Genomic DNA, 18,008 nt, shown 5'->3' on the forward strand with positions numbered 1-18,008 from the left:
GCCTACCAAGCAAGAATCGGTTAGAAGTTTGGGATGCCTCTCTTCCCACCTGCTAGGTAAGATTGTAATTTTTTCTCTTCTTTTAATCCATTTCTACTCTCTTCAAAAAAAGACTTGACTTGGAGAGCCACGAGACTAAGCGACACACAAAATTGACTATGGGGGGGGGGATCGACGGTCGGCAAGTGGGATGAGACGGGCTAAACCCGGGTAGGGCGAAAATCGAGGCAGGCGAAACCCGAGTAGTGCAAAATTTTGGGCCTCTGTTGACCGGATTTGAACCCACCACCTCATGCCCCAGGTTTTGGGTCACATGGGCTAACCCAAAACCTGGTTTTGAGTTAGTCCGGAGGCTTTGTGAGAGTGAGAGAGAGAGAGAGAGAGAACCAAGAGGCCTCCTGCCCGCCATTAGACGAGCAAGAAGAAACAGAAGAGTATTTTAACGTCGTAGGAAACTATCCCGCCATCAGACGAATCTTGATTTTAGAGAGAGAGAGAGAGAGAGAGAGAGAGAGCGGAAGATGGCAGGCGATGAAGGGGGAGGCGGAGAAGGAGCGGAAGAGGATGTGCCCAGAGATGCGAAGTTGGTGAAGAGCATTCTGAGGTCCATGGGTGTAAAGCAGCACGAGCCGCGCGTGGTGCAACAATTCCTCGATTTTTGCTACCGCTATGTTGTGGAGGTCCTCGGGGATGCCCAACTCTATTCCGAACACGCCTCGAAGCCCTCAATTGACACCGAAGATGTCAAGCTTGCCATCCAGTCCCGTGTCACTTTCTCATTCTCGCAACCCCCTTCCCGTGAGGTAAGGTTCTGTTCTGTGCGAGAGAGAGAGAGAGAGAGAGAGAGAGAGAGAGAGAGAGAGAGAGAGAGAGGCATTTTCTGATGATCTAGCCCTAACTTTTACAGTCTGTCCAGAAAACAGTCTTTTGAGAGTACCAGTAAGTAAATAAAGAAGCCGTGTGTGTGAGACAGTTTCAATTTCAAAGTTTACCAGTGTTAGGGAGTGTCTCAGCTTACAGCCTAGACTTTGAAAAAAACAAAGGGAAGTTATAAAAGAATTGCTCCACATGTTTCTGCTTCCTTACTCGAAGTACTCATTGAAATTTTGGAAGAAGTCGACTCATCATTTTGAGTATCTGGCAATGAATTCATGATCATGTGTCCTGTGCACATGAGCTCGATGTGCCACGTTGGCATGGTGCATGCTTCTACAGGGGAACGTGTACCGGCACCTATGTGACCCCAATGGTTATATAAAGCACAACTTGTCAATGAGTGGTGTAGGTTGTCTAAACTATCAAATGCGTATTTGCAGTCACCACTGGTGTAAAGGGACTCCTAAGGCTCATTTTTAACACAAGTTGCAAAAGAGAAATAGAAGAAGGAAAACTTTAGCCTATTGTCTCACACCATCCCTAGCTGATTTGGCTTGTCGATGAGATCCGACTTGATGTGGGTTGGTCTGGCCATGTGGGCATCGGCGAGTTTATGTTTCTATGTCTTGTAACATGCATATGTGAGCATTTGTGTTGCATTGTGATGTGCCAACCACTGAATACTTCTTATTGGATGAAGTTTTCCTGGGAGGTCAACGAGCCAGGATATCAAGAGCTCCAATTTGGAGTGAAACTCCTGATTGGATGAGTTTTTTCTCGGAAGCCAATGACCAGGATATCAAGAGCTCCAATTTGGAGTGAGAAAACTGATTGTCCCTTGGAATGTCCCTTGGAATGACCCTCGGAAATTTTTGAGCTAACTTGAGTTGTTTTGCAGATATGCTGTCATCACGGATGATTACTTTCTATCAAGAAGGGGGGATGTCACAAACTTGTGACTGAAGAACGGAGCCAATCTGCAGATCTTGGTTGAAGGACCTAAACCCTAGGAGCAATAGGGGAAGTTTTACCAACTTACAAAGTCTTGCTGAGTGGCCTATTTTTAAAGAAGTTCCCACCAACTTATGGGACCCCCTCCGCCGGGGCCCAAGTGCCTAGAGATAAAGATAAAATAAAGCAGGACCACACACTCTATTGACGTGGCAGGTCAGTATGGAAGATCCGGATTTTGCGTTGAACTATTGATGTGGCAACCTGTATGGAATTCCGCGTTTCACGCTAGCTGTGCTGACGTAGGTGTAACATACTTGGGCACCCCAAGTCGAGAATCTTGCACGACACAAGTGGATCACTTAAAAATACTTCACACTTAAATCACAATCCAATTGAGTCCACATGGCCCGACGTAGTTCCGCGTCCAGAGAGATTGGCCCCAAAGACTGGTGCCCCTTTCGGTATTTATTTATTTTTATATTAATGCTTGAGCAAAGTTACAATGCCTGTGGTTCCTCTCTGCTCGAAGTCTCGTCAGCACAAATGAGCCAGAGTGGCCCTTGGGTCTAATTTATAGGCCCTTGTCCATGGAAAAGAAGTTACATGAAAATCCTTAAAACTCAAAAGCAAATTGCCCCAAAGCTGGGGTCACGAGGACGTGGCAACCGTTAACTATGTCACGAGGACGTGACAACTGCTAACGTTAGTTGTTGGTTTCTTTCCAATGATTTTTGTTTTATTTTTGAGACCCTCTTTTTGAAGTTGCAAATGGTCGGACATTGCATGGCCAATGTGAATGGTAGTTTCACCCGCAGACGAGAAGTGGGTAACACTGGAATTCATATAGTAAGAGGATGTCTAGGCTCAGTACAAGATCATGTAGGTTCCCCCGTCGCACTTAGTAAGTTGGTGGATACTAGGAAGTGAACTCAATAAAGGCATAAAGTCAGGGTGGGATCACCAACAGAAAGTATCCGACAGTTGGGCCACATTGCACTTTTGGATGCGGTCTCAATGAGGATAGATGGTCAGATGACCAATGGGAGCCCAACGGAAGCATCTCCTAAAATCTAGGGAACTGCTATTTTGGGCCGTGAAATGTGTTCGCCAAGGGAAACATTTTACAACTTTGCCGCGAAGTCAACTGGGCAACCGGTCAAGAGATTTTTAGGCGGTAACCCCGAAACGGGAAAATGCGTGTAATCGTGCCAAGTGGCGCATTTTAATGCACTTTCCTCATGCATGAAGAGCTAGCGCTGATTTTTAAGGTGGGAGGCTCATTTTGCAAGAACTATCACAGGTTAAGAGCTATGGAGTGCTTTCTTTCCACGTATGTACAGTGTGGTGCTAGGAGTGATGACCTGCACACTACACACTACTCTCTCTCTCTCCCCTACGTGCAGTTATGTGATGCCCCACGAGGGCTCTTCATTTGACTAATGTACAGTTGTGTGGGTTCATGCGCGATTGCCGAGGCAAGAGCCTCTTGCATAGGTATTGGATTAGCTAGTTGCTAATTCCCTGCAGGTACAAGTGAATTCAGAGAGGTGTCACGTGAGAAATCTCGTCCGATTCAAAGGGCAAGTAGCCCTACAGGTGCGGGAGCTCGAGGACTTGCTACGGATGCGATCGGCACGCGAAATGGAGCCCAAAACAGGGAATTACAGCCTGCTGTGTATTTTGGCAAGTTTAGGGTTTCGGCCCTAAACGGTCCCTAATATCCCCAGGACGTTCGGGGACGCGAGGGGATCGCTGTAGAGGTGATCTGGTGCATTTTCGGGGCAGAAAACAGAGAATTCAGCGTGCTGCAGATTCTCGCCAGGTTTTGCAAAGTGTCCGTATGTGTCGGGAAAGTCATCTATAGTGTGGGGATATTGTCTGTGAAGCATCCTAGTACAATTATGTTGCCGAAATCGGGCCAGAACAGGTGGTTTTCAGCCCGGATTATGCGGGACAGCTCGTAGGAAATCACAGGTTTTATTCCTTCTGTTAATATATAAAGAAATACCGAAAGGGGCGCCAATTTTGGGGCCTACAGGTTGTCGGCGTCTGCTTGGAGCATTCTAGCTCTTGAGCGGTATGTGTGCTTAAGTGTTAATTCCCGTCGCAGGTTTCCTTTGCACGTTCTCTGTGTGTGTGTCTAAAGTAAAGAATTTCGGGTGAAAGGCAAAGCCTACCGCCCCATGGGCCTGTTTCAAGGTTCCATTACCGGGACATCAATCACCTTTTTCTCAAGAGGTGAGCTTCTGTTGTTTGGAGTAAAGACACAGAGTACAGGAACGCGGGATTACACTATGGCCGACAAAGGGAAGGGCATTATGGAAGAGGGTTCCTCTTTGAAGGACAAGCAGGAAACTCCTATGGTCTTTGAGATTTGCGAGAGCTCACGGCCACGTCAGACAGTATCTCCTGCTGATGTGAATGTCCTTCCAATAGTACATGGCTTTATGACTGGGCAACTTGAGGATGATGCGTTCAAGACTCAGTTAGTTGCTGCGGTGAATGTCTTTTCGCAACTGGTGCAAAATCCAAGGTTTATGGAGTTCTTGCAAGTGCCACCAGTGCAACAACAAAATAGGCAACCTACATTGCGAACGGAGCTTGTTGAGGCTCGAGCCCAAGTACTTCATGCGACTCAACAGGATAGGGAACACTCGCATGTTGCGGAGTCGGGGGCTCCAAAACAGGTTCCTCCCGTCCTTGAACAGGTGGTTAGGATGCCTATTCCACAGGTTATGCCAGTTCAGCCCGCCACCTTTCAGAGCCCGCATGCTGTCTTGAATGGACAGGGAAGTGGTTAACAGGCAATGCACCCAGTTTTTCCACCACCCACTGTAAGGTGCAGCGGAATTGAATGTTGAACTTTGCTCAAGATGAGTGCTCCGAACTGTGCTCAAGGATTTCTTTTACTTACGGAAGGGAGAGTCTTCCGTTCCTTTAGTGGGAGAGTGCAATGGACACAAACAAGTGGTGAACACTGTGAACGAAGGTGCTGAGACTGAGAGATTGAGAGAGAAGAATACGACACCAGAATATTTCAAACCCTCCTCCGAAGGCCCCGAGAGCGGTCTACTATTGATTGCACAAATCTCTACAATGCTTGGACTTGCCGACGATGTCGACAACAATGAGGACAACGACGAGACGGGCTGAAATCTGAAAATGCTAAGGGCTGATGTTATGTGCAGCGGAATGGATGTTTGCGCTTTGCTCAAGATGAGTGCTATGAACTGTGCTCAAGGTTCCTTTTGTTCTTATGGAAGGTAGAGCCTTCCGTTCTTAATGAGAGAGTGCAATGGACACAAACAAAGTGAATGGACACTGTGCGTGAAAGTGTATGAGACTGAGAGATAGAGAGAGAAGAGAGATATGACACCAGAGACGTAAAACCCTCCTCTGAAGGCCCCACTCTCGTCGGCGAGAGTGGTCTACTTATGATTGCACAATCTGGTACAAACGGTATGCATGAGACTGATGCAAGTCTAGGCTATGTCGACGGGGATGACGAAGTCGACCTAAGGGCTGAAATCTGCAATGTTGCTACTGCTGTCCAAAAACGCTATGGGCTGAAATCTGCTAATCTTCTATCTGCTGAATTCTGACTCTATGTCGGTGATGATGTCGATGACGACGATGCGACGACGACGCAGATGCTGAAATCTGCGTTTTCCGGGCTGAAACTGTAAACCTGGCGGAAACTGACTGTACGGCGAGGAACTGCTGCGGGAAGGTGAGATCTGTGAGGTTCGGGACTTTATCTGCAGGTGCTAACTGCTGAAAACTGAAAACGCTGATGTTCCTTGCTGTTCCGTCGCGGTAAAGCTGCAAAACGCCGGGGCTGATCTGCAACCAAAAATGCTAGGGCTGAATTTCTGTTGCTGTTGCCAGTTGCTCTACAAAATGCAAAACGCTAGGCTGCTCTGAGGTTCTGCTGTCGCCGGAATCTGCAAAAGCAAATCGCTGGCTGATCTGTGATGAAAACGCTAGGTCTGCTCCAAAAACGCTAGGTCTCCTTGGGGGGGGGGGGTTCTGCTGAGAAGTTGCCTGTTGAGCGTGGAGCTCCTGCTGCCTCTTCTGCCAAATAGTGCTAGCTCTAGTTTGCTTATATACAAACTTAGCAAAATTGCCCTATCTACTTTTGTTGGAAAGTCACTTAAATTAAGAAGTGAAAAATGCCAAAAATAGGTAAAATAGGCTAAATGCATTGAAAAATTCCCCTGAAGGATTCTGATGGGAATGCTTATGATCATGCTGTGTGCAACCAGAGGATATGCATCTACACTAAGTGACTGGGCACGCACGGTCTACGAATAGACTCACAAAAGTGCCAGATCACTTCTAATCTAGACTGACTGGACTGACTGAACCCTTGTCGTGCTGTAGCTTGTCCACGGACACACAGGGTTGGATGTGTCACGTGACATCCCCTCCTTTTCAAAGTGAGGTACTGATACCGAACTGTATGGCGTCGAGGGAGATCGCCAATAGCATCCGGAATTCTGGAAGGGACTCTTCGTCGGCCCACTCTGATGTGTGGGTCGTGCGGTACTTGAACTTCATAAAGGTCTGCAAAGCTTGCTTCTTTGGGCCGCGCCGAAAGCATCAGAAAGTTTTCTGTGGCTCCTTTGATGCTTCAACTTCGTCAGTGTCATGCTTCTTTCTTCTTCAAGAATCTCCATGGCTGAAAATTCCTGAAACCACTTCCAACACAAAAACATGAACATACCTATTTGATGTAAAGTGACTGGAAAAAATCTCGTCTTCTCTAAAGACTGTGTATGCAATGTAGATGAACATAGAGACGGAGTGACAAACCGTTCATCAAACACATGCAAACAATGAGATTGAATCTTTTCTGTTTGATCGAAATCAATCAACTGTGGCAAATCACAATGGAAATGCCCATGCTTGGTGCTCATACTTTCATGTGCTCGTTCTACGAATGTGTCATGCCAAGGAAGAGACATGGAAAGTGACTTCCTTGAATGCATACTTTTCAGCTTTTCATGAACAATCCGCATACATTCGTGCTCATCCATGAGTGAAACGTGCTCAACATACAATATGTCATGCCTAGGAAAAGGGATCACATAAAGACGCTGACTAAAATATAGGAAACGATCATGAATGAAACACTCAAACAATGCGTGCGTATCAATTATGCGAACACATAATACTTCCTGTGAGGGTTCTTTGGACCTAGGCTCGAGAGCCAAGATCGCTTCTTCCTGAATGATTGAATCGTCCTGTGGGGGTTCTTTGGACCTTGACTCGAAAGCCAAGATCGGTTCTTCGTGAAGGGTTTCTTGGATCTCGACTCGAAAGCCAAGATCGATTCTTCGTGATTGATCAAATCTACAACGAGGTCAGCTTCGCTAGAAAAAGCATCCACTAACACATCATCCTTGTGAACAATCACATCATCGTCGTACAACTCATCATGCTTGTGAGAAATCACATCTTGATCATGCAAATCATCATGCTTGTGAGAAATCACATCTTGATCATGAAAATCATCATGCTTGTCATTATCATTCAAATCATCATGCAAATCATTGGCATTCAAATCATCATCATGCTTATCATCATGCAAATCCTGTTTGTCATGCCTGGGAGAAGAAGAGACTTAGAGAGTCTCCTTTTCCTGATCCTGTTGCATCTGTGTCTTCATTTGAAAAAAGAGTCGCAACATCTCTTGCATTCTTGCTTTGGTCTCACGATCAAATTCTGCTTGTCTTGCTTTGTTCTCGCGATCAAATTTGGCTTGACTTTCTTTTTCTTCCAAGTCGTACTTACGTTCTATGGCTACAACTTCTTCTTCGTAATTATGATCTATGGCTGCCATTTCTTCTTCATAGGCCTTTCTGTCTGCTTCTCTTTCTTGGTCCAATTCCTCCATAGGAGTTAGCGCAATCCTTGACGTAGATGGGGAAGGGGGAGGGTCGGAAAAACCTCCTGGTGGGGAAAATTCTTCTTCGCCTCTCTCATGCTCATCACCTCCAAGCGAAGTATCCATTCCGCTTCGAGTGATGACCATCCAGTGAAGTCGAAGGTTCTTGTGGTCTTGGTTCTTAAGTTCACGAGGAACTTGGGTTCTTGCGAGCCTTGGGTTCTTGAGGCTCTTGAGGTTCTTGAGGTTTTCTTTCGCTTGCAAACCGTGTTTGAGAAGGATCTTCTCTTCACTCGAGTTGTACTCCTTTCTGTGGGCGCACACCTTGGCGGCCTTGCGCTCACACCAAGGTTGCTTTTTCCCACCTCACGTCAATTGGCCGGCCGTTAAGTGCACGGTCCGCTCTCAATGAGTGAAAAGAGACACAAGGGGAGGCAAGACAAGCCCTTCTTTCTTGGGATTCCTGTCACTCTTCAAAAACACGATTAGGAATCGACACGCCCAAGCGAACTTGGGTTCGTGCGACCGCAACAAGCAAAAAAAATCTTGTGATTCTTGTGGTTCTTTCCTTGAGTGAAACAGAACACTGCCAAAGCTTTGATACCAATGTTATGTGCAGCGGAATGAATGTTTGCGCTTTGCTCAAGATGAGTGCTCCGAACTGTGCTCAAGGTTCCTTTTTTTCTTATGGAAGGTAGAGCCTTCCGTTCTTAATGAGAGAGTGCAATGGACACAAACAAAGTGAATGGACAATGTGCGTGAAAGTGTATGAGACTGAGAGATAGAGAGAGAAGAGAGATACGACACCAGAGACGTTGTAAAACCCTCCTTCAAAGGCCCCACTCTCGTCGGCGAGAGTGGTCTACTTATGATTGCACAATCTGGTACAAACGGTATGCATGAGACTGATGCAAGTCTAGGCTATGTCGACGATGACGACGGGGATGACGAAGTCGACCTAAGAGCTGAAATCTGCAAAGTTGCTACTGCTGTCCAAAAACGCTATGGACTGAAATCTGCTAATCTTCTATCTGCTGAATTCCGACTGTATGTCGGTGACGATGTCGATGACGACAATGTGACGACGCGCTGATGCTGAAATCTGCATTTTCCGGGCTGAAATTGTAAACCTGGCGGAAACTGACCGTACGGCGAGGAACTGTTGCGGGAAGGTGAGATCTGCGAGGTTCGGGACTTTATCTGCGGGTGCTAACTGCTGAAAACTGAAAACGCTGATGTTCCTTGCTGTTCCGTCGCGGTAAAGCTGCAAAACGCCGGGGCTGATCTGCAACCAAAAGAGCTAGGGCTGAATTTCTGCTGCTGTCGCCTGTTGCTCTGCAAAATGCAAAACGCTAGGCTGGTCTGAGGTTCTGCTGTCGCCGGAATCTGGAAAAGCAAATCACTGGCTGATCTGTGATGAAAACGCTAGGTGATGGCTCTGCTCCAAAAACACTAGGTCTCCTGGGGGGGGGGGGGGGGTTCTGCTGAGAAGTTGCCTGTTGAGCGTGGAGCTCCTGTTGCTTCTTCTGCCAAATAGTGCTAGCTCTAGTTTGCTTATATACAAACTTAGCAAAATTGCCCTACCTACTTTTGTCGGAAAGTCACTTAAATTAATAAGTGAAAAATGCCAAAAATAGGTAAAATAGGCTAAATGCACTGGAAAATTCCCCTGAAGGATTCTGATGGGAATGCTTATAATCATGCTGTGTGCAACCAGAGGATATGCTTCTACACTAAGTGATTGGGCAAGCACGGTCTACGAATAGACTCACAAAAGTGCCAGATCACTTCTAATCTAGACTGACTGGACTGACTGAACCCTTGTCGTACTGTAGCTTGTCCACGGACACATAGGGTTGGATGTGTCACGTGACAGTTGAAATCTGCAAATCTTTATCCGCTGAATTCTGACTCTATGTCGGTGACGATGTCGATGACGACGACGCATTGAAAACGCAGATGTTGAAATCTGCATTTTCTGGGCTGAAACTGCAAACTTCACGGGATCTAATCGTGCGACGAGAATTTGCTGCGGGAAGGTGAGATCTGCGAGGTTTGGGACTTATTCTGCAGGTTCTAACTGCTGAAAACTGAAAACGCTGAGTCTGGGGCTGATTCCGTCGCGAAGATCTTCAAAAACGTTGAGGTTGATATGCAAACCAAAAAACGCTAGGGGTTGAAATTTGTCTTGCGTTGGAAACTGCTAACGCTAGGGTTGATCTGCTATGTCTTATGGTCGCCGAGGCTGATCTGCAAAACAAAAACACCAAGGCTGATCTGGGAATGAAAACGCTAGGCTCTGCTGTTGGGCAAAACGCTATGTTGGTCTTGGGGGATCCTGCTGAGAAGGTGCCTGTTGAACCGGAGCTCCTACTGCCTCTTTTGCCAGAAAGTGCTAGCGCTAGGTTTCTTGTTATACTTGCTTAGCAAAATTGCCTTACCTAGTTTCCAACAAAAGTCACTTAAAAATAATAAGTGAAATGTCAAAAATAGGGAAAATAGGTCTATGCACTGTAAAAATGCTCCTGATGGGTTTTGATGGAAATCTGATGATCATGCTATGTGCAACCAGAGGATATGCATCTACTCTAAGTGTTTGGACATGCACGGTTTGCGAACAGACTCACAAAAGTGCCAGGTCACTTCCTATTCTAGATTGACTAAACTGGACTGAACCCTTGTCATTAAGTAGCTTGTCCACGTGCACATAGGGTTAGATGTATCACGTGACATCCCCTTCTTTTCAAAGTGAGGTACTGGTACCGAACTGTATGGTGTCGAGGGAGATCGCCAATAACATCCGGAATCTTGGAAAGGACTCTTTGCCGGCCCACTCTGATGCGTGGGTTATGCGATACTTGAACTTCATAAAGGTTTGCAACGCTTGCTTCTATGGGCCGTGCCGAAAGCGACACAAAGTCTTCTGAGTCTCCTTCAATGCTTCAAATTTGTCTATGGACGTAGATCCATCTTCTTCAAGAATCTCTGAGGATGAAAATTCCTGAAACCACTTCCAACACAAAAACATGAACATACCCATTCCATGTAAAGTGATTGAAAAAATACTACTCTTCTGTAGAGCCTGTGCATGCAATTAGATGAACATAGAGACGGAGTGCCAAACCGTTCATCAAACACTCGCAAACAATGAGATCGAATCTTGACTTTTTGATCTAAATCAATCAACTGTGGCAAAACACAATGGAAATGCTGATGCTTGATGCTCAATCTTTCTTGTGCTCTTTCGGATACTGTGACATGCCAAGGAAGAGACATGGAATGTGAATTCCTTGAATGCAAACATTTCAACTTTTCATGAGAAATCCGCATACATCTGTGCTCATTCATGAGTGAATCGTGCTCAACGTACAATGGCATGCCTATGAAAAGGGATCACATAAAAACGCTGACTAAAATATGAGAAACGATTACGTATGAAACACTCGAACAATGCGTGCTGACTAATCATGCGAATACATAATACTTCCTGTGAGGGTTCTTTGGACCTAGGCTCGAGAGCCAAGATCGGTTCTTCGTGATCGATCGAATCTGCAATGAGGTTAGCTTCGCTAGAAAAAGCATCAACTAAACCATCATCCTTGTGAACAATCACAGTTTCTTCTTGTAAATCATCACGCTCGTGAAAAATCACATCATTATCATGCAAATAATCATGCTCGTGAGAAATCACATGTTGATCATGCAAATCATTATGCTTATCATTATCACTACCATGGGTCTGTACCTTGCACTTTCCTTTTAAGGGTGAATCTGGGCCTATCCTGGATTCATCTAGGTATATATGCTTATCATTATCATGCAAATCATGTGTGTCATGCTTGGGAGAAGAAGAGACCGAGAGAGTCTCCTTTTCTCGAATCTCTTGCATGTGTGCCTGCACTTGAGAAAAGAGTCGCAACATCTCCTTCATGTGTCGGGTGCTCTGTTCTTCATACGCTAACCGTCTTTCTTCGCACTTGCGATCGAATTTAGCCAGGCTTTCTTTGGCCACCAAGCGTGCTTGCTCACGCTCACTAGTTGCCTTCCTTTCTTCGGCCACTTTGCGCGCTTGCTCATGCTCACGCTCCAAATCGGCCTTTCTTTCTGCTTCTCCTTTTGCTTCTCTTTTTGCGTCTTTACGATCTAATTCGGCTTGTCTTACTTTGGCTTCAAAGCGTGCTTGCTCGTGCTCGCGCGCTATGGATGCCATTTTTTCTTGGTACTTACGCTCTATGGCTGCTATTCTTTCTTCGCTTGCTAACATCCTGTCCATCATCCTCTTGTCAAAAGCCTCCATAGGAGCTAGTGCAATCCTTGGCGTAGATGGGGAAGGGGGAGGGTCAGAAAAACCTCCTGGTGGGGAAAACTCTTCTTCGCCACTCCTATGCTCACCACCTTCATGCGAAGTATCCATTCCGCTTCGGGTGATGACCATCCACTGAAGTCTTGGGTTCTTAAGTTCACGCGGAACTTGGGTTCTTATCGGTCTTGGGGTCTTGGGTTGTTGGGGGTCTTGAGGATCTTGGGTGCTTGAGTCTTGAGGTTCTTGAGGGTCTTGGGGGTCTTGAGGTTCTTCTTTCGCTTGCAATCTGTGTTAGAGAAGGATCTTCTCTTCACTCGAGTTCTGCTCTTTTCCGCGGGCTCACCCCTTCGCGGCCTTGCGCTCACACCAAGGTTGCTTTTTCCCACCTCACGTCGATTGGCCGGCCGCTAAGTGCACGGTCCGCTCTCAATGAGTGAAAAGAGGCACAAGGTGAGGTTGGACAAGCCCTTCTTTCTTGGGATTCCTGTCACTCTTCAAAAACACGATTAGGAATCGACACGCCCAAGTGGACTTGGGTTACGTGCGACCGCAGCAAGCAAAAAAAATTTCTTGTGGTTCTTTCCTTGAGTGATACAAAACACGGCCAAAGCTTTGATACCAATGTAAGGTGCAGCGGAAGTGAATGTTGAACTTTGCTCAAGATGAGTGCTCCGAACTGTGCTCAAGGATTCGTTTTACTTACGGAAGGGAGAGCCTTCTGTTCCTTTAGTGGGAGAGTGCAATGGACACAAACAAGTGGTGAACACTGTGAATGAAGGTGCTGAGACTGAGAGATAGAGAGTGAAGAATACGACACCAGAATGTTGTCAAACCCTCCTCCGAAGGCCCCACTCTCTATGGCGAGAGTGGTCTACTATTGTTTGCACAAATCTCTACAATGCTTGGACTTGCCGACGATGAGGACGATGACGAGACGGGCTGAAATCTGAAAATGCTAAGGGTTGAAATCTGCAAATCTTTATCTGCTGAATTCTGACTCTGTTGGTGACGATGTCGATGACGATGGTACGACGACAACGCGCTGAAAACGCAGATGCTGAAATCTGCGTTTTCCGGGCTGAAACTGCAAACTTCGCGGGATCTGATCGTGCGGCGAGGATCTGCTGTGGGAAGGTGAGATCTGCGAGGTTTGGGACTTCTTCTGCGGGTTCTAACTGCTGAAAACTGAAAACGTTGAGTCTAGGGCTGATTCCGTCGCGAAGATCTGCAAAAACGTTGAGGTTGATCTGCAAACCAAAAACGCTAGGGGTTGAAATTTGTCTTGCACTGGAAACTGCTAACGCTAGGGCTGATCTGCTGTGTCTTGTGGTCGCCGAGGCTGATCTGCAAAACAAAAACGCCAAGGTTGATAACTCTCTGTCGAGGCCTGTTTCGACTATTCAAGAGCTTATGGACCATGCTATGGTCGGCTACAACCTTATGGAAGAAATCTAACCCTAATTCTGGTGCAGGTTTTAGAACGGAAGCTTTGTCAACTTTCAAGCTCGACTGAAGTCGAGAATGATTTTTCAGTTTGATTTAACAGTTTCCTGAGTCCTGTTTGAGAACTTGTTTGGTGGTCTTGTTTTGAATTCGTTTGAAATGGATGGTATCTGTTTTGAACTTGTCTTGGTGCCGATTTGAATTGTCGACTCCGGTTTTAATACTGGTTTCGATGCTTGGTGATTTACTCCCGAGTGTAGTGAGAAATGCTATTTCGGTATTGTGTGAACTTTGGAACGATGCAGACGGGATGTCTGGGGAGCGTTTGGTTGTATGCTTGAACCTCCTCCAAGCGAGGCTGCAGTCTGGGGAGCGTTTGGTTGTATCAATCCTCTGAACTCATGGCGTGGACCTTTTTAGTAGGTTATTTGCGGGGGGAGTGATTGTTGGGAATTGTGGGCTTTGTCAATGTTGGTGCGTATCTCCTCTATCGTACTGGGATACATAGGTGACACAGAACCATGTGGTAGCATGTGGAAAAGGTACTTAAGGGTGTGGGTACCCATGGGGGTCATTCCTAAAGGGTGTGGACTCACTTAGAGTTAGTTAATGGACTCCTAAAGTGCCTTCATAGGTCACCCACGAGTTGCAAGTTGGATTGGCTGATTTGCAGCCTTTTGTATGATGTCATCGGTGATGCCAGAAGAGATGCCTTGGCTAGCTCTATATAATGAGCCTTTTGGACACACTTTTAGTTGAATCAATCAATCTACTTTTGTGCCTACATTCTACTGTGTCTCTATTGTTTAATTAGCGTCGTCATTAGCACGTTAACACCATGAATGACTCTCTAATCTTCCCTCCCTAATCTCTATCCCTAATCTCTACAAGTGGTATCAGAGCCCTACACGTGCGATTACCACTTTCTAATTGCACTTGGTTTAGATCCAAAGCTAGATCTAATGCTTCCCTCTCTTTGCAAGCATTAAATCATACCTCTTTAGGATAGATCTTCTTGATGCTAATTGGGTTATGACAGTAATCTTGTATTGGGTACTGGTGAACACAACTGTAATGAAGAGCTTGCCTTCTCCCTTGTCTCATGTAGCGTGACGATTTGCTTTCGTGCATCTCTCTCCCCTTTGCAGATATGGTAAATTGCCCCACTAGTTGGGCTTCTCAGATGACCATGTACAGTTCTAGGGGTTTTATGTGCGTTTGCCAAGGCAAGAGCCTTCTGTACAGGAACCGGATTAGCTAATTGCTAATCCCCCACAGGTTCTCACAGTTCCATCGCGAAAAATTGCGAAAATGGAGAGTTCTCTCGTGAAAACTCGTGCGATTTAAAGGCGAATTGTCCCATTGCGTGCGGGAGCACTTGAGACACGCGTAGACGCCTTATTTCTTGCTGAAAACCCTAAATTTTTAAAATCACAATCTGTTTCGTGTCAATGCATAGGCGTTGCTGAGGGGATCGACTTTGACTTCTGATACATATCTAAATTCTCATCCATTGAAGAGATTTTTAGAGGTCTCTGAGACATAGGAAAGCGTCAAAGAGCATGTTATTTGGGTTGACTATGTACAAAGATTGGTTTCCATGATTTATGAATTTGGAAGGAATTCCTCAAAACAATTTCATTTATGTACTTTGGCAATTGCGTGTTTGTTTGAGTTTATGTGTAAGGTGAAATGTCTACAACGTTTTATCTTGATTCACCAATGAGGTGATATGAATCTTGAGTGACGAGATTTAGTTTATCAGGACATCTGCTATAGATCAACGTGATCTGGATGTGATGGCTAAGCAAGTCTAATACTAGTCTAAGATCTCAACGGGGATAGTGTTGTGATTGTTGAGTGACCAATGTTCTTTGTGCTAGTGCATGGTTTGAGTAGTCAAATTGCATGTTTGTATTGTCTACTGAGCTGATGTATTGTTTATAGTCTGTTTTGCAGGCGTAATTGAGGATGATTGCTCTTCTTTTAAGGGAGGGTATGTCACAAAGTGACAACATGGCGACCTACTTGACAAAAGAGAGAGAGAGAGAGAGAGAGAGAGAGAGAGAGAGAGAGAGAGAGAGTGACCATCTGGTTGATGATGTGGCACGTGGTATGGACACTGACGTGGCACATGGTACGGATGTGGAAAATCCGTGCTGACATGGCAAGCCGAGTGCTTGCTTTATTAACGCAGTTGACTTTGCAGAGCTTCTTAGGGCGCCATGTTTTTAGCACTTGTGTTTTTGTGATTAGTTGCTTTTGGGCCACAGTGCCTATAAAAGAATGCCCTAGGGGGTCCTCTATGGCAGATCAGTGCATGGTTGCACAGCTGCATATAGTGACTTTGTGGCCGTTGTACTCCGGGGCATTGTACTCTGTGACTTTTCAACATGAAAAGAAGCATCGAAAGGGGCATCCAACTTAGGGGCTAGTGCATATAGTGCTTCTAGGTAGAGAACCTCGCTCTACCGTGTCTCAATTTGAGTTATTTTAAAGTTTTGAGTGTTAGCGAATCCGCGTTTAACTCTGAAGGCTAAATGCTGCATTGTCCAAGCTCCACTCCAAGGGTAACTCAAGTGAATGATTTGGGTAATAATTTTAAGACCAACCTTAGGCAACCTCTAGCAAAGGATTTGTAATGCATTGTGTGTGTCATGTGCATGGAAATAGTATAGTGTGTTACAAATGTTTATGATTCCACCTCTGAAGCTATAAATGTTTATTTTTTGCATGGGGGAAGCGGCAGATTATGTTTCTGTGAGAGCAATCACCTAAGCAAGGCTTGATCTTCCAGCAAATTATACAATGATAGATGCATTCATGGCTGGTGCTCTCCAGTTATGCTTCGTTATGCTTCTCAGCACTTGCAGTATGTCGCCACAACAGACTCTCATTTTGCACAGAAGTCTAGTCAGAGCTCTGCGTAGCTCACCCTTACAAATTTGGCGGCTGCATCTTGGCTTTGCTGTATTGGTTCAATTTAAGCAACATAGATGCGAATTCTCTGTAACAAGTCCCTCAAGCAAGAAATGGTGGAGTGCTGGTAAGGACACTTGGAAGGGAGGTTTGAAGGGCAAACAACGTGTCTGTGAACATTATGAATATTGACTTTCTAAAGAGCTAATTTTACAGAGTCAGTTTGAAATCAGACAAAATCAAGGGATTGCTGAGACGTGTAAATTATTAGAATGTAGAAAAAGCTGCATACTTGGTTTCTTTTGACATCACGTTTGATTTCAAATTATATTACAAGAGAGGTGTGTGCATTGGGTGATTTTAACTCTGAATCTATGGTTGTACACTCTTAGCCAGAGTGCTACTGCTAAAAAAAGGGTTATATCTGCAGCTCAATTTGATGAATTTTGAGTGTGGGGTTTTTGACCTTTGGTTTGTGCTGCTACATGTGCAGACTCTCATGGAGCTTGCCAGGGTTCGGAATAGCATGCCACTGCCAAAGGTGATCAGTGGACCAGGTATAGCATTGCCACCAGAGCAAGATTCATTGATTGCTCCCAACTATCAGCTAGTTGTACCAATGAAGCAAGCAGATGAGATGGAAGTGGATGACAAGGATGGGAATAAACCACCGCTTCCAACAGACAAGAATGGCATGTCATCACCTGCATCACAGCAAGGTTTAGAGCAAGATGGGTCTAAGAAGGTCTCATTTAGTCTTGCTGGGAAGCGACCCCGGAGCTAGTTGGCCTCACATGGGGTATTAAAAGCTTTTGTCACCCAGAATTGCTTGTATATCTAGCGTAAATCAGTCGTCCACAGGCTTCTTTTGGACTCTTTTCTTTTGTGAAAATTTTATGTGCATGGATAAGGTTGAGAGAGAGAGAGAGAGAGAGAGAGAGAGAGAGAGAGAGAGTCTCTTACGTTTTTCTTGATGAAGCGTAGCTCAAGGATCAAAGAGTTCACAATTCTCCTTAATTCTTCTTTAAAGTCAAAACCTTGAGTAAGGCAATCAAAGGGGCTTTTGCGCTACTTTACAAACTTTCCTATTGGCAAAGATTTGACTATTTCGATGGAGGCATGGAGGGTATACAATGGAAGACTTACATCAATGGGTTTGCTTGTTTCTATAAGCAACATTTGCTAGTGTCATAGCATTTCATTTGACCATGCATGCATTGAGGATATCATCAGGTGTTGGTTTTTGAGGAAGGGTTCAAACCAGTGGTTTAGGTAGTAATGATTTGTCCCGAAATCTCTTCCACATGCATGCACTTTGAATCTATCATTGATCACAACAATTTGTTCCATTCTTAAGACAATTCATGTGTGGATCTATGAAAATATTTAATCAAAGAAATTCTTAGGTGCCTTGGGATTCTCATCCTTTATGGAAGGCTCACCTGGTATCAAAGAGTGCATTAATTTCCCATTCGTATGCAATGCTTAGAATCTTCCTTGCTCCTTGCAACAAGTTGCCTTATTGCTTCACTTTAGACTATCAACCTTGTCTTTGCTTGATTAGTGAATCCTCTTCTCAAAGCATAGAGCTTCGTAGAGATGGATGGATAACAAGAATGTTGT

The 18,008-nt window shown here is 45.2% G+C and overlaps 1 protein-coding gene across 1 annotated transcript; it reads left to right on the top strand.

Annotated features, from left to right (window-relative positions):
- Positions 1-366: 366 nt before the first annotated feature.
- TAFII21 (TATA binding protein associated factor 21kDa subunit) lies at positions 367-17,295 on the top strand. The gene is made up of 2 exons (XM_086510525.1): positions 367-803; positions 16,879-17,295. The coding sequence occupies exons 1-2, from the start codon at positions 522-524 to the stop codon at positions 17,167-17,169; spliced, it is 573 nt and encodes a 190-aa protein (XP_086366651.1). The 5' UTR covers positions 367-521; the 3' UTR covers positions 17,170-17,295.
- Positions 17,296-18,008: the final 713 nt, after the last annotated feature.

Source organism: Adiantum capillus-veneris, chromosome 4, assembly GCF_014529385.1.
Source record: "Adiantum capillus-veneris isolate H3 chromosome 4, ASM1452938v2, whole genome shotgun sequence".
In the NCBI taxonomy this organism is placed as follows: domain Eukaryota; kingdom Viridiplantae; phylum Streptophyta; class Polypodiopsida; order Polypodiales; family Pteridaceae; genus Adiantum; species Adiantum capillus-veneris.

What these genes read in the sequence shown, in the direction of transcription:
- TAFII21 (XM_086510525.1), top strand. Translation starts at nt 522, where the DNA reads ATGGCAGGCGATGAAGGGGGAGGCGGAGAAGGAGCGGAAGAGGATGTG. An exon ending in CGCAACCCCCTTCCCGTGAG is followed by an intron (nt 804 to 16,878) that starts GTAAGGTTCTGT and finishes CTACATGTGCAG; the next exon opens with ACTCTCATGGAGCTTGCCAG.